The following is a 14,655-nucleotide window of genomic DNA, read 5'->3' as shown; positions in this document are numbered from 1 at the left end:
ATGGAGCGAAGGAAATAGGCAACGTTTCGGGCCGAAACCTTTTTTCAGATCGAAACCCTTCTTCAGACTGATGAGTCTGATCTAGATCAGTCTGAAGAAGGGTTTCGGCCCGAAACGTTGCCTATTTCCTTCGCTCCATAGATGCTGCTGCACCCGCTGAGTTTCTCCAGCACTTTTGTCTACCTTCGATTTTCCGGCACCTGCAGTTCCTTCTTTAACATTCCCTCGGTGTTGATTTCTTCGCGTTATTAAAAATGAATAAGCCGTTCCCTAGAGCATTATAACATGTTGGGGGAATCTTGGTCCCGGCGCTGCCCAACTTCAAACTTGGGCAAATCTCTGCACAAAACACAGGGAGCACACAGCACGAAAGAGAGAGGGGGCAGGTTTGTTTATTAAATTATTAGGGAGTTGAATGCGAATGGACGAGCAGAACACACGTTTGAATGGAGGAGGAACGAGGCGATGGGGGTTGCAGTAAATAAAGACACACCGCCCGCCCGCCCGCCCTGTTGACTGCGAGTGACGGGAGTTAGCAAGTTGATATTAGACATGAATATGTATGAATCTTCAGCTCTCCTCTCCGTGACGTGACTGTGGTCCCGGGCTGCACTCAGCACTGCTCTGCTCTCTGTCTAGTGCAGCGGGTGCTGGCCGCTTGTTTCAACGTCAACGTTGTGCCGAGTTCGGTTTTATTTTTTTAATTAAGAAAAAGAGACGCCCGCTTCTCATTATCTATTCAACGTCAGATAAGGATCTCGGAGCAAAGAGGAGGAGGGTGGAACCAAAGATAAAATCAAGAAGTATCAACCGTTGGCCGTCATGCAGCCGAGGATACGGAGCGCCCAGGAAAGCTGCTTTATTTTGGTGACCGTCTGGATCTTCAACGTCCTTGCAACTAAAGGTGGGTGACCAGCACCCTCGGTCCGACCGGTGTAGTCCAGCCCAGCCCAGCCCACCCGGCCCGGAGCGACACGATGCATGCACGGTTACATTGGCAAAGATTGCTTTGCACAGATTGAATGTGTATTTGTGATGTGTTGGTTATAGCGGCGATAGATAGCGGGACAGTTGGTGGATGTACCTTCATGCGATTACTATAGGCTTTGCAAGTCGCCGCTGTGAAACTCTATGGGTGATTATGTTGCATTATTTATTAGTGTGCTGCAAGGACATCTGAATTTCCCCTGAAGAAGGGGATTAATAAAGTATTTATTATTATTATTTTATTCTCCCCCCCCCCCCCCCCCAAATCTATCCCTCCCCGTAAACGTTCATATTTCCGTGATGCATGTTATTGTATATGACATTGTGACATAATAGATTAGTGGGTCCCTTTGCCTTGAACTCTTACTGCTGGTGATAATGGGCATAAACTCGTTTCAGAGCGCTGTATATGGTGGCAGGCTGATTGCCTGTTTCCCGGGACGACATGAGCAGCTTCCTACCCTAACAACTTAAAGAGACCCCTTCTGTGTGTGCCCCCCCCCCCAATAAGTAGAACAGTGTGTCATTTGGAGGGTAGATAATCGAGAACATAATCGCGATTACAAACCTGTGCCAGGCGAATATGGAACCGCTGCTATTTATGAGATTATCAGTGGATTGGGAACAAACAGGTGGCGACTGGCTCTTGACTACCTGATTCTCGTTCTTGAACCTTAATTATTTTCTCAGGCTGGCGAGCTGCCTGTGAGGTGGTTTCTTAACGAGGTGTATAGTTTTTTTTTGTTCCATTATCCCGCACCGCCATTACTGGGGACCCAATAAAGGCAATGAAAACTGCGAGCAACGTAACATTGTGTAGGAAGGACCGGTAGATGTTGATTGAAGATAGACACAGACATGCTGGAGTAACTCAGCGGGACAAGCCAGAATTTCGAGAGAGAAGGAATACCAGAGATGCTGCCTGACCCGCTGAGTTGTTCCAGCTTGTTTTGTCTATCAACAATGTAAAATTCCTTGTCAAATGTTCCTAGAGTTTGGAGCTGTGGGTGTTTGGACATTGTGCAGTAGATACTTGGCCGGTGGGGATATGATATGCACCTAAATATTAAGGGTAGCGTGCATGTGGAAATGAGAAATTGGTGCGTTAATTGGCGAATCCACTCCGCTGTTCATCTCTAACTTTGGCCCTTGGCGTGCTACAGGTAGGCAGGCAGGTGCCAATGTTTGATGCGGGCTGTACGTCTGAACCGACAATGAATGGCACATGCAACACGTTAGTTAACAACCGGTTGAGTGGCCAATATCGGGCGTAAACGGGACATGTTGGGGGAAATTAGCAACATGGGGCGGCGGGCGGATCTGCCAGTATTGAATTGTACATTTTCACGTGGTTTCGGGCTGTAAGGAGGGTACTGTAGAGATGCTGGTTTACACCGAAGATAGACACAAGATGCCGGAGTAACTCAGCGGGACAGGAAGCATCTCCGGAGAGAAGGAATGAATGGGTGACGTTTCGGGTCAATTCAGTCTGAAGAAGGGTCTCGACACGAAACGTCACCCATTCCCTCTGTCAGACATTCTCCACGTGAAAACGTACAGTTCGATAACAGGCAGGTCGTGGCAGCGCTAGATCCGCCCGGCACATGTTCCCTCTAGGAGATGCTGCCTGTCCCGCTGTGTTACTCCAGCATTCTGTGTCTATCTACAGGCTGTTAGGTTGCCTTAAATTGCTGTAGACTCGGCGACTTTCGGTCGCACCTTGCATAAAACGACTGTAATAAGCCAGCTCTGCTAATGGGCTTCGCGCTGCATTAATCTTCAGTCACTTGCTGAAAAGAGAGGCAAGTTAATGAAGAGACCCGATGGCGTGTCTTCATATATATATATATTGTAATGGGCATTAGGACGGATAGATTTGGTGTAAATGTATAAATGATACTGGGTGTCCAGAACTGGTATCAGCGTCTTTACGGGGGAGCTAAAGGCACTCCAGCGGTAAAACCACATCAATATTACAGATAGACACAAAGCTGGAGTAACTCAGCGGGACAGGCAGCATCTCTGGAGAGAAGGAATGGGTGACGTTTAGGGTCGAGACCCTTATCCATACCATCCATCCATGCATACCTTCGATTTATAGCATCTGCAGTTCCTTCTTAAACACGCCCATACTATAGATGTCGTGTTTAGGAATACATTGGGAAGTCAGGCTGGCTTTTGAAATTGTTTAAGAAGGAACTGCAGATGCTGGAAAATCGAAGGTAGACAAAAATGCTGGAGAAACTCAACGGGTGCAGCAGCATCTATGGAGCGAAGGAAATAGGCAACGTTTCGTCCCGAAACGTTGCCTATTTCCTTCGCTCCATAGATGCTGCTGCACCCGCTGAGTTTCTCCAGCATTTTTGTGTACCTTGGCTTTTGAAATTGATGTGATATTTGCACTCAGCTCGCTCTACCGGGTTGTGCGTGTGTGTGTGTGTTGAAGAACCACAAATCTGGCGGTGTTTTCTAAAGATAATCACCCCTCCGATAGACCCAATGTTGGAGTAGGCTCAGCGGGTCAGGCAGCATCTCTAGAGAGACGGAAGGGGCGACGTTTCGGGTCCAGACCCGTCTCAGTCTACCCTACTCGGTCTGAAGAAGGGTCTCGACCCGAAACGTCACCCTCCGAAGATCCTGCCTGTCCAGCTGAGTTGCTCCAACATGTTGTGTCTATCTTCGGTGTAAATCGGGATCTGCAGTTCCTTCCTACACTAACCTCCCCGAGACTTTGTTTATTTGTGTGTGTGCGCGCCTGCATCTGAGTGAATGTGTAACGTGGAGGAAGGAACCTCAGAAGCTGATTTACATCGAAGATAGATACAAAATGCTGGAGTAACTCAGTGCAAATTGGAGGAACAGCATCTCATATTTCGCTAGGGCAGCTTAGACCCCAGAGGTAAGAATATCAACTTCTCTAACTTCAAGTAACCCTTGCTTTCCCCCCTCCCCTCCCTCCCCTCCTCCTTCCTAGTTCTCCGGCCAGTTTGACTGTCCCCTTGATCACACTTTATCTCTGTATGCTTCTAGCTAATAATACTTGATACTTTCAAGAGAGGGCTAGATAGAGCTCTTAAAGATAGCGGAGTCAGGGGATATGGGATATCAGCCACGATCACATTGAATGGCGGCGCTGGCTCGAAGGGCCGAATGGCCTAATCCTGCACCTATTGTCTATTGTCTGTAATGATCTATTCCACATTTTCCTTGAACCGCACCCCCTTTGTCTCGTTCTCACACCCTATCCGTCCTTATCTCTGTGGACCTCTCTCCCTCTCCTCAGTCTGAAGAAGGGTCTCAATGTTGGGCGAGTCCAGAACCAGGGGCCACAGTCTTATAATAAAGGGGAGGTCATTTAAGACTGAGGTGAGAAAAAACTTTTTCACCCAGAGAGTTGTGAATTTATGGAATTCCCTGCCACAGAGGGCAGTGGAGGCCAAGTCACTGGATGGATTTAAGAGAGAGTTAGATAGAGCTCTAGGGGCTAGTGGAGTCAAGGGATATGGGGAGAAGGCAGGCACGGGTTATTGATAGGGGACGATCAGCCATGATCACAATGAATGGCGGTGCTGGCTCGAAGGGCCGAATGGCCTCCTCCTGCACCCATTTTCTATGTTTCCATTTTTCTCGAGTCTCGACCCGAAACATCACCCATTCCTTCTCTCCAGAGATGCTGCCCGTCCCGCTGAGTTACTCCAGCATGTTGTGTCTATCTACAGTGAACGGATAACTGTCGTGCTACAATCCACTCACAATGTGTTTAAGATGGTCTTCCGTACTTCAAGGATTGCAGCTGAGCCTATAAACAATTATACCCATTAACTGCAAATCTGTATGACTCCGATTTGCATAAACATCTGATGGACGCAGCGAGGTGACAGATGTGAAGTTTAACAGACCCACTCCGGCGAGAGCATAAGTTGAACTCGCACAAGGTTAGGTTTACAATGGGCTATGTCAAGATAACCACAGAACCAGGTCTCACGGTTGGGATAACAGCTGTAATGTACCATGCTGCTTCAGTCAATTTAATGGGGCATGATTTATCTACAGCCTTTTGTAAAAGTGCTGCACAGCCGAAAAATAGGTGAATAAATCCTACCTAAGAGAGCGCAGTCACACTATGCGGGTTTAATGGTGGAAATACAACGGGTCATTTGGTTTTACGCGTTTTAAGTTTGTTTTTTATATCACTTTCACTAAACGGGCAGATTGGGGGCGTTATATTTAAAAAAATCTGCAGCTGGAGTGAAATTTTCTTTTCCTGTTTTATAAGTTGCCCTTTTCTTCAGCTGAAGAGTTTTGGGTGGCTGTAAATCAGAAACGAGGCAGAATTCATCGCACGGGCTATTAACTCGGGTGGTATGAAAGAGAGAATCTGTGCACAATCGCTGTTGGAGATTGTGACGGAGGCGAAGAGTTGATCACATGCTGGTCTCGGCTGCCATTGTGTTGGATTTAACCATGTTGATGGTTCAGGACAAGTTTCCACGGTGGGCAGGGTTATTTCAGCGAAGATTCGTATTTTGTTTTAATTCCGGTTAAAATTCGCCTTAGCCCCCCCGAGATAGATGGCGCACGATCCTCCTGGGGATAACTATTTTTTTTATTTAATTTTTTTTTTTTTTTAAATAATGAAAAGTGAAGCAAAAAAAGCCAACCTGAAACTCTGCGACAAACCGAATAGCCTGGGCCACACTAACAGATTGATGAAATATCTAGCAGCTTTGTGGCCCCAACTCTACGGGGCAATGGACGTGACTGGCGGCCTGGGAAATGGTTTGTTTTGTGTTGAATGCACGTGGATTATTAAAGATGCTGTGATTTTATTTTTTTCCCCCTCTCTAATTCCACCCCCTACCCTACGTCTCCTGTCACCCGCGGTGAATGTTGCCGCCAGCTGCCTTGTGAATAACAGCCTCGGGCTTAAGTGTTCTTCTGTATCGGAGGCCAAGTGGTCCCACGTGGCTTACCCCTTAAGGTTAAAGGGAACTGTCACTGTGATTTTCTGTAAAGATGCTCTCGATTGTCATAAGTACAGACAGGTCTCCCTGCTGTCTACCATGGTGACAGCCATCATTATAGAATCCTTCTCGTTTCTCCTGCAGTTGTATAGGGCTCTGGTGAGACCACATCTGGAGTATTGTGTACAGTTTTGGTCTCCTAATTTGCGGAAGGACATCCTTGCGATTGAGGCAGTGCAGTGTAGGTTCACGAGATTGATCCCTGGGATGGCGGGACTGTCATATGAGGAAAGATTGCAAAGACTAGGCTTGTATTCACTGGAGTTTAGAAGGATGAGGGGGAATACATAGAAACATATAAAATTATCAAAGGACTGGACAAGCTAGATGCATGAAAAATGTTCCCGATGTTGGGCGAGTCCAGAACCAGGGGCCACAGTCTTAGAATAAAGGGGAGGTCATTTAAGACTGAGGTGAGAAAAAACTTTTTCACCCAGAGAGTTGTGAATTTGTGGAATTCCCTGCCACAGAGGGCAGTGGAGGCCAAGTCACTGGATGGATTTAAGAGATAGTTAGATAGAGCTCTAGGGGCTAGTGGAGTCAAGGGATATGGGGAGAAGGCAGGCACGGGTTATTGATAGGGGACGATCAGCCATGATCACAATGAATGGTGGTGCTGGCTCGAAGGGCCGAATGGCCTCCCCCTGCACCTATATTCTATGTTTCTAAGTGGCCAGTCATCAGATCAGAGTGTGCCTTCTATCCAACTGGAGACTGAGAGGTGTAGGAAGGAAGTTAAACAGAAGATAGACACAAAAATCTGGAGCAACTCAGCAGGTCCGGCGACATCTCTGGAGAAAAGGAATAGGTGACGTTTTGGGTCGAGATGTGCAGTGAAAAGTTTTCCGTTGCATGCTGTCCAACCCGATCAGATCATGCAATAAATACATACAATCAAGTCAAACTAGAGTACAATAAGTAGAGCAGAGGGGAAGATACAGAGTGCAGAATCTAGTTTGCAGCATTGTAGTTTAAAGATACAGTGCGGAAACATGCCCTCTGGCCCACCAAGTCTGTGTCGACCAGTGATCACCCATTCACACCAGTCATACATTATCCCAGTCTCGCATCAGCACCAGAGACCCGGGTTCAATCCTGACTATGGTTGCTGCCTGTACATTCTCCCTGTGACCACGTGGGTTTTATCCAATCAACCTATAGAGTTGCACGTGTATGGAATGTGGGAGGAAACCGGAGCACCTGAATAAAACCCACGTGGTCACAGGGAGAATGTACAGGCAGCAACCATAGTCAGGATTGAACCCAGTCTCTGGTGCTGTAATGCCCCTGTCCCACTTGGGAAACCTGAACGGAAACCACTGCTGCTGTGTTACTGTGCCACTCCAGCCTTAGATGGAGTTCACTGTTCTATCTGGGACATATGACAGTCAAACCCGCTTGACTCTTCTTTGGGCTGCATTTCACACGCAACTCGACTGCATGAAGACTCCATCCCAACAAGCCAAGGGCCGCTCCTGGCCTCACACCGTCCACAGGCAAGGCCTCGATCAGAAGGACTTGGCTGCAACAGTTGTAGTGCACCAGTTCCGGGGACATTTCCTCAATAGAGTAGAGGTGTGTTGGACAGTATTCTGGCATATGGAAGGGCCATTCAGAAACCTAGAGAAACTCAGCGGGTGAGGCAGCATCTATGGTGCGAAGGAAATAGGCAACGTTTCAGGTCGAGACAGTCTGAAGAAGGGTCTCGACCCGAAACGTTGCCTATTTCCTTTGCTCCATAGTTCCTGCCTCACCTGCTGAGTTTCTCCAGCATTTTTGTCTACCTTTGATTTTCCAGCATCTGCAGTTCCTTCTTAAACATTCAGAAACCTACATTACCCACGTGTCTGCCTTGTTATTAAGCTGCAGTACGTAGGTGAGGTTTGACTATGCGCATGTTCAGAGGCTGAGCTCCAAGTCATCGTCCACTCATTCTCTGAAGCACAAAAGGAAATGGACCTCATATTCAAGCCTTCCACCAACTTTCACCCTGTAAACACCAATTCCTCTTCTCCCATCCCCGAACTCTCTAAGACAATAAAGGTCACTGGGAAATTGGGCCCATATCTCAGGGGCTACCTTTCCACTAATGCAGGCGTCAATGATGGAATCTGCATTGGCTCCAAAAAAGCTTTTGGCAGTCTGAGGAAAGGGATATTTGAGATAAAGACATCTGATCAGGCACAAAACTCGTGGTCTAACGGGTCAGCAGTTATCTCCACCGTCTTCTATGTTCTGAGACTTGGATGACCTATTGCAAGCATCTTCAAAAGAACTGTGAGGTATTCACAATGCCAGCTCTGCAAAACTCTGCAAAAATACTGGGGTCAGTATAGGAACCCTAATTACACTTGATCAGCTTTGATGGGTTGGGCTGTGTCATTTGCCTTCCCCTCATTAGACTCCTGACAACAGACACTATTCCAAGTTCTGTCACAGTAAGAGACTATCAGTCGGTGGAGGAGAGGAGTCGAGGACATTCTTGAAGTGCTTTGAAAAGGTCGGACATTCCGCCAGCTCTGACCCCTTGAAATAGAGAATGAGTATTCAGGCTGGCATTGAGAACATCGAGTCAATTTAGCTGAACGTAAATAATGGAAGGAGTTCTAAGTTCGCGTACGCCTGTCCGTTCATGCATCTTTGCTACAACTGCGGCTGGATCTATATGTCTCACATTGGCCTCATCAGCTGTATGAGACGGCCCAAAACTGGAGTGGAGGCTAGTCATTCCCAGCACCAGAGCACTCACTGCCTCAGTGGAACCCACCCAATAAATATTTCAGTCTAACTTTTAACAGCATCTTTGGATTTCCAAGTCTTATTGGGGAATGTTTCGCTCATTTTTAGTTACATCTGGGTTGTTATTACATCTGGGTTGTTTTAGTTACATCTGGGTTGTTAGGAAAGACATTCTTGCCATAGAGGGAGTACAGAGAAGGTTCACCCGACTGATTACTGGGATGGCAGGACTTTCATATGAAGAAAGACTGGATAGACTCGGCTTGTACTCGCTGGAATTCAGAAGATTGAGGGGGGGATCTTATAGAAACCTACAAAATTCTTAAGGGGTTAGACAGGCTAGATGCAGGAAGATTATTCCCGATGTTGGGGAAGTCCAGAACTAGGGGTCACTGTTTAAGGATAAGAGGGAAGTCTTTTAGGACCGAGATGAGAAAATCATTTTTTACACAGAGAGTGGCGAATCTCTGATATTCACTGCCACAGAAGGTAGTTGAGGCCAGTTCATTGGCTATATTTAAGAGGGAGTTAGATGTGGCCCTTGTGGCTAAAGGGATCAGGGGGTATGGAGAGAAGGCAGGGATGGGATACTGAGTTGGATGATCAGCCATGATCATATCGAATGGCGGTGCAGGGCCGAATGGCCTACTCCTGCACCTATTTTCTATGTTTCTATGTTTCTCTAATCTGTGATATGCCAGTTAGGTTGATTTTGAAAGTCCTTTTTGTGCTTCTGGTAGCCCTCGGAGCTTTGTAGCACCTACAGTAACTTGCTGAATAACAGCTTGATATTGAAACTAAACTACTGCAGATGTTGGACAACTGAAATAAAACAGAAAAAGCTGGAAGATATTATCGGTCAGACATCATCTGTGGAAAAAGTAACTAGTCTTCTTCTTCTTGCGTATGGCGTGCACAGCCTAAAGTTGTAGGACAACTTGTTCTATTTGATCTTATTTGATTGTGCACGCCAGGTTGATTGCATTTGTCGAAACAGGGCGGACCACATGAAGGTTGCAATCTCCCACCCCAAGTAACTAGTAAAAATTCAGATCAAAGACTCTTATCAGAATCCAGTAATAATAGTAGTAGGTAAACGTATATTTCATCAGGAGTTGTGTAAATTGCTTTGCTGGTGAACCTGAGGCCAGACCCGGCCTCAGCCTTTCAGTAAACCAAAGTCATTCAACTCACTTCCCTTGATACCTTTCTGCTGAACTACAACTACAATCAACCTGAAACATTAACTATTTCTCTTTCCACTCTGTCCCTAGTGTGTCTCGTATGTGGGGACCGCTGGTCAGTACGGACTCGGTGGGCCGAAGGGCAGGTTTACACGCTGTATCTCTGAACTTAACTAAACTAAATAAAATGTGCATCTCGACCTGCAACCGAATTATTGTACACTTCCAGCTGGTCAATGAAGGTGGTGTTGAGTAAATGATCGAGGACAGGCCTGTTCAGAGATGGGGTGGGTGGGAGGGTTTTTTATTTGGGGTAGGACTGTCGAGGGACACACTTCTCCCATAAATCAGTAAGAACACGCGAGTGAGTGCACTTTGAACTTTGGCATGCCATCCCAAAGTGGTCAAACATAAATTCCTGAATTGACCCTGCAGGCAAACTAGATGTGATTTCAGGCAGTGTGTGTGCAGAATGCCATAAATCGGGCATGCCCAACTATTGTTCCTTGGCTGTCTAGCTTTGTAATGTAGAACCTCAGCCAGTTCCTGTAAGGCAGGGGTGATTGATTCAATAGCACCTGTTACGTAACCACTAAAGATCACCGTAAACCACCCAGATCTTAAATGGGCATTTCCTTTATTGTCTGTGCTGCAGATTGTAAATCAAGCAGCACAAACCGTCTGTGACAACAACTTAAGAACCGTCATTTCTGAACCTCCAAGACACAACAATATACACCTGCGATTGCTCTGAATTACTTCCAAGGGTCAGGTAATTTAAGAGGCCATTTAAGACTGAGGTGGGAAAAAGCTTTTTCACCCAGAGAGTTGTGAATTTGTGGAATTCCCTGCCACAGAGAGCAGTGGAGGCCAAGTCACTGGATGGATTTAAGAGAGAGTTAGATAGAGCTCTAGGGGCGAGTGGAGTCAAGGGATATGGGGAGAAGGCAGGCACGGATTATTGATAGGGGACAATGAGCCATGATCACAATGAATGGTGGAGCTGGCTCGAAGGGCCGAATGGCCTCCTCCTGCACCTGTTTTCTATGTTCTATGTTTGTATGTAATCAGGGCTGTTCTGCATTTGGTTCAGTTTTATTATTGTCCCTTGAAGGGTCTGCACCCGAAACGTCACCCATTCGTTCTCTCCAGAGATGCTGCCTGACCCACTGAGTTACTCCAGCATTTTGTGTCTATCTTCGGTTTAAACCAGCATCTGTAGTTCCTTCCTACACAAGTCTTTGCTTCTGTTGGCTGCTTTTCCATGACAGTGCAATGTGTAAATAGAGTTAATGGTGAGAAGTCTGGTCTGTGTGATGGACTGGACTATATCTACAACTTTTAAGAAGCAATGTTTAAGAAATATTTAGACAGGTACATGGATAGGATAGGTTTGGAGGGATATGGGCTGAAAGAGGACAGGTGGGACTAGTGTAGATGTTGGTCGGCGTGGTCAAGTTGGGCCAAAAGGGCTATTTTCACCCTATATGACTGTGACTCTTTCTTGAAGTCTTGTGCATAGTTCTTCCCAAACCAAAATGTGGTGCAAACCGACAGTGTGTTTCTATAGTGCATCTGGAGAAGTTTGTAAGAGTAATTGGAGACATGCAGAATAACTATGATAATCAAACGCCTCTTGAAGGAGCTATTTACCTAATATTATTATTTTTGTTTATTTAATCTGCTGTAATAATCTCTTCAGTTTTTATTAGGTTTGTTTCCCTTCACAATTTTGTTCAGAAATGCTGGGTATTATACATTTTATAATTACATACATGCTGAGACAAGATACAAATTAACTTTGTTCTTTGTGCAATGGTTCTGACTGTACAGTACAATTATTGCATTAGAAAAACTCATTAAGCATATCTAATGCAATTTCCCTCCACAATACACTCTGAGCTTTTACATTTTTTTTAAAGATTTGACCTCATGAAAGAAGTGTGAATTTCACACACGTAATGACAAACGTAGCGAGTCCAGAGGTGCTACTTGAGGCATAGTTTAATTGCATATTGATAATTTTAAGTCTTAGTCATAAAATCCTATGCTCATTGTTTCATAATTATTCAGCTGTGAAATAATGTGATAATATTCATTAAGGATGCACTTATAACAACAAAACCGAAAAATGTATTTCTAAAGATGGGGTTAGGTTAGGTAAGGGGGAGGTGTAGCGAGACCTGGGTGTCCTTGTACACCAGTCACTGAAAGTTGGCGTGCAGGTACAGCAGGCAGTGAAGAAAGCTAATGGAATGTTGGCCTTCATAACAAGAGGATTTCAGTATAGGAGTAGAAAGGTTCTTCTGCAGTTGTATAGGACTCTGGTAAGACCACATCTGGAGTATTGTGTACAGTTTTGGTCGCCTAATTTGAGGAAGGACATCCTTGTGATTGAGGCAGTGCAGCGTAGGTCCCACATAAGAGATTAGTATACAAACTTAAAGCACATGGTATTGGGGGTTCAGTATTGATGTGGATAGAGAACTGGCTGGTAGACAGGAAGCAAAGTGTAACATAGAAACATAGAAAATAGGTGCAGGAGTAGGCCATTCGGTCCTTCGAGCCTGCACCGCCATTCAATATGATCATGGCTGATCATCCAACTCGGTATCCTGTACCTGCCTTCTCTCCATACCCCCTGATCCCTTTAGCCACAAGGGCCACATCTAACTCCCTCTTAAATATAGCCAATGAACTGGCCTCAACTACCTTCTGCGGCAGAGAATTCCAGAGATTCACCACTCTCTGTGTGAATCTCTAGTAGGAGTAAACGGGTCATTTTCAGAATGGCAGGCAGTGACTAGTGGGGTACCGCAAGGCTCAGTGCTGGGACCCCAGCTATTTACAATATATATTAATGATTTGGACAAGGGAATTGAATGCAACATCTCCAAGTTTGCGGATGACACTAAGCTGGGGGGCAGTGTTAGCCGTGAGGAGGATGCTAGGAGGCTGCAAGGTGACTTGGATAGGGTGGGTGAGTGGGCAAATGCATGGCAGATGCAGTGTAATGTGGATAAATCTGAGGTTATCCACTTTGGTGGCAAAAACAGGAAAGCAGACTGTTATCTAAATGGTGACCGATTAGGAAAAGGGGAGATGCAACGAGACCTGGGTGTCATGGTACACCAGTCATTGAAAGTAGGCATGCAGGTGCAGCAGGCAGTGAAGAAAGCGAATGGTATGTTAGCATTTATAGCAAAAGGATTTGAGTATAGGAGCAGGGAGGTTCTACTACAGTTGTACAAGGTCTTGGTGAGACCACACCTGGAGTATTGTGTACAGTTTTGGTCTCCAAATCTGAGGAAATACATTCTTGCCATAGAGGGAGTGCAAAGAAGGTTCACCAGACTGATTCCTGGGATGTCAGGACTTTCATATGAAGAAAGACTGGATAGACTCGGCTTGTACTCGCTAGAATTTAGGAGATTGAGGGGGATCTTATAGAAACCTACAAAATTCTTAAGGGGTTGGACAGGCCAGATGCAGGAAGATTGTTCCCGATGTTGGGGAAGTCCAGGACAAGGGGTCACAGCTTAAGGATAAGGGGGAAATCCTTTAGGACCGAGATGAGTAAAACATTTTTCACACAGAGGGTGGTAAATCTCAGGAACTCTCTGCCACAGAAGATAGTTGAGGCCAGTTCTTTGGCTATATTTAAGAGGGAGTTAGATGTGGCCCTTGTGGCTAAAGGGATCAGGGGGTATGGAGAGAAGGCAGGTACGGGATACTGAGTTGGATGATCAGCCATGATCATTTTGAATGGCGGTGCAGGCTCGAAGGGCCGAATGGCCTACTCCTCCACCTATTTTCTATGTTTCACGAGATTGATCCCTGGGATGGCGGGACTGTCATATGAGGAAAGATTGAAAAGATTAGGCTTGTATTCACTGGAGTTTAGAAGGATGAGGGGGTATCGTATAGAAACATATAAAAGGACCGGACAAGCTAGATGCAGGAAAAATGTTCCCAATGTTGGGCCAGTCCAGAACCAGGGGTCACAGTCTTAGAATAAAGGGGAAGCCATTTAAGACTGAGGTGAGGAAAAAACGTTTTCACCCAGAGAGTTGCGAATTTGTGGAATTCCCTGCCACATAGGGCAGTGGAGGCTAAATCACTGGATGGATTTAAGAGAGAGTTAGATAGAACTCTAGGGGCTAGTAGAATCAAGGAATATGGGGAGAAGGCAGACAGGGGTTATTGATTGGGGGACGATCAGCCATGATCGCAATGACTGGCGGTGCTGGCTCGAAGGGCCAAATGGCCTCCTCCTGCACCTATTTTCTATATTTTAAGCTTGATCCACTCTGCCTTTACATCTCCATTTGCCCGTGTACTTCAACTTTTCTTTGATAATGCCCCTACAAAACACCTCTTGTTTCGGTATATAAAAGCCACTGTAAGATATTGTAAATCAGTTCTTAAACATTGAGAAAGTTATTATTAAAGTTACCCATGGACTACAGTATATTTGATCGGACTTTACTGGACTTTATCTTGCACTAAACATTATACACATTATTCCCTTTATTATGGATCTGTACACTGGATGGTTTGATTGTAGTAATGGATTGTCTTTCCGTTGACCGGTTAGCGCGCAACAAAAGCTTTTCACTGTACCTCGGTACACGTGAAAATAAACTTGGCTCATTTTGTAAATTTGTACTCACATAGATGTACATAGAAACATAGAAAACAGGTGCAGGAGTAGGCCATTC

The 14,655-nt window shown here is 45.7% G+C and overlaps 1 protein-coding gene across 1 annotated transcript in view; it reads left to right on the top strand.

Moving 5' to 3' along the window:
- The first annotated feature begins 567 nt into the window (after positions 1–567).
- clstn2 (calsyntenin 2) overlaps positions 568–14,655 on the top strand; it is a 530,962-nt gene continuing 516,874 nt past the window's right edge. The window contains exon 1 of the mRNA XM_033031091.1: positions 568–904. Coding sequence (XP_032886982.1) covers positions 823–904 — 82 coding nt within the window. The 5' untranslated portion in view covers positions 568–822. The remainder of the gene's footprint in view (positions 905–14,655) is intronic.

This window comes from Amblyraja radiata, chromosome 13 (genome assembly GCF_010909765.2).
Source record: "Amblyraja radiata isolate CabotCenter1 chromosome 13, sAmbRad1.1.pri, whole genome shotgun sequence".
NCBI lineage: Eukaryota > Metazoa > Chordata > Chondrichthyes > Rajiformes > Rajidae > Amblyraja > Amblyraja radiata.
Note: the sequence above shows the minus strand (reverse complement) of the source record. Positions and strands in the feature narration are given on the sequence as shown.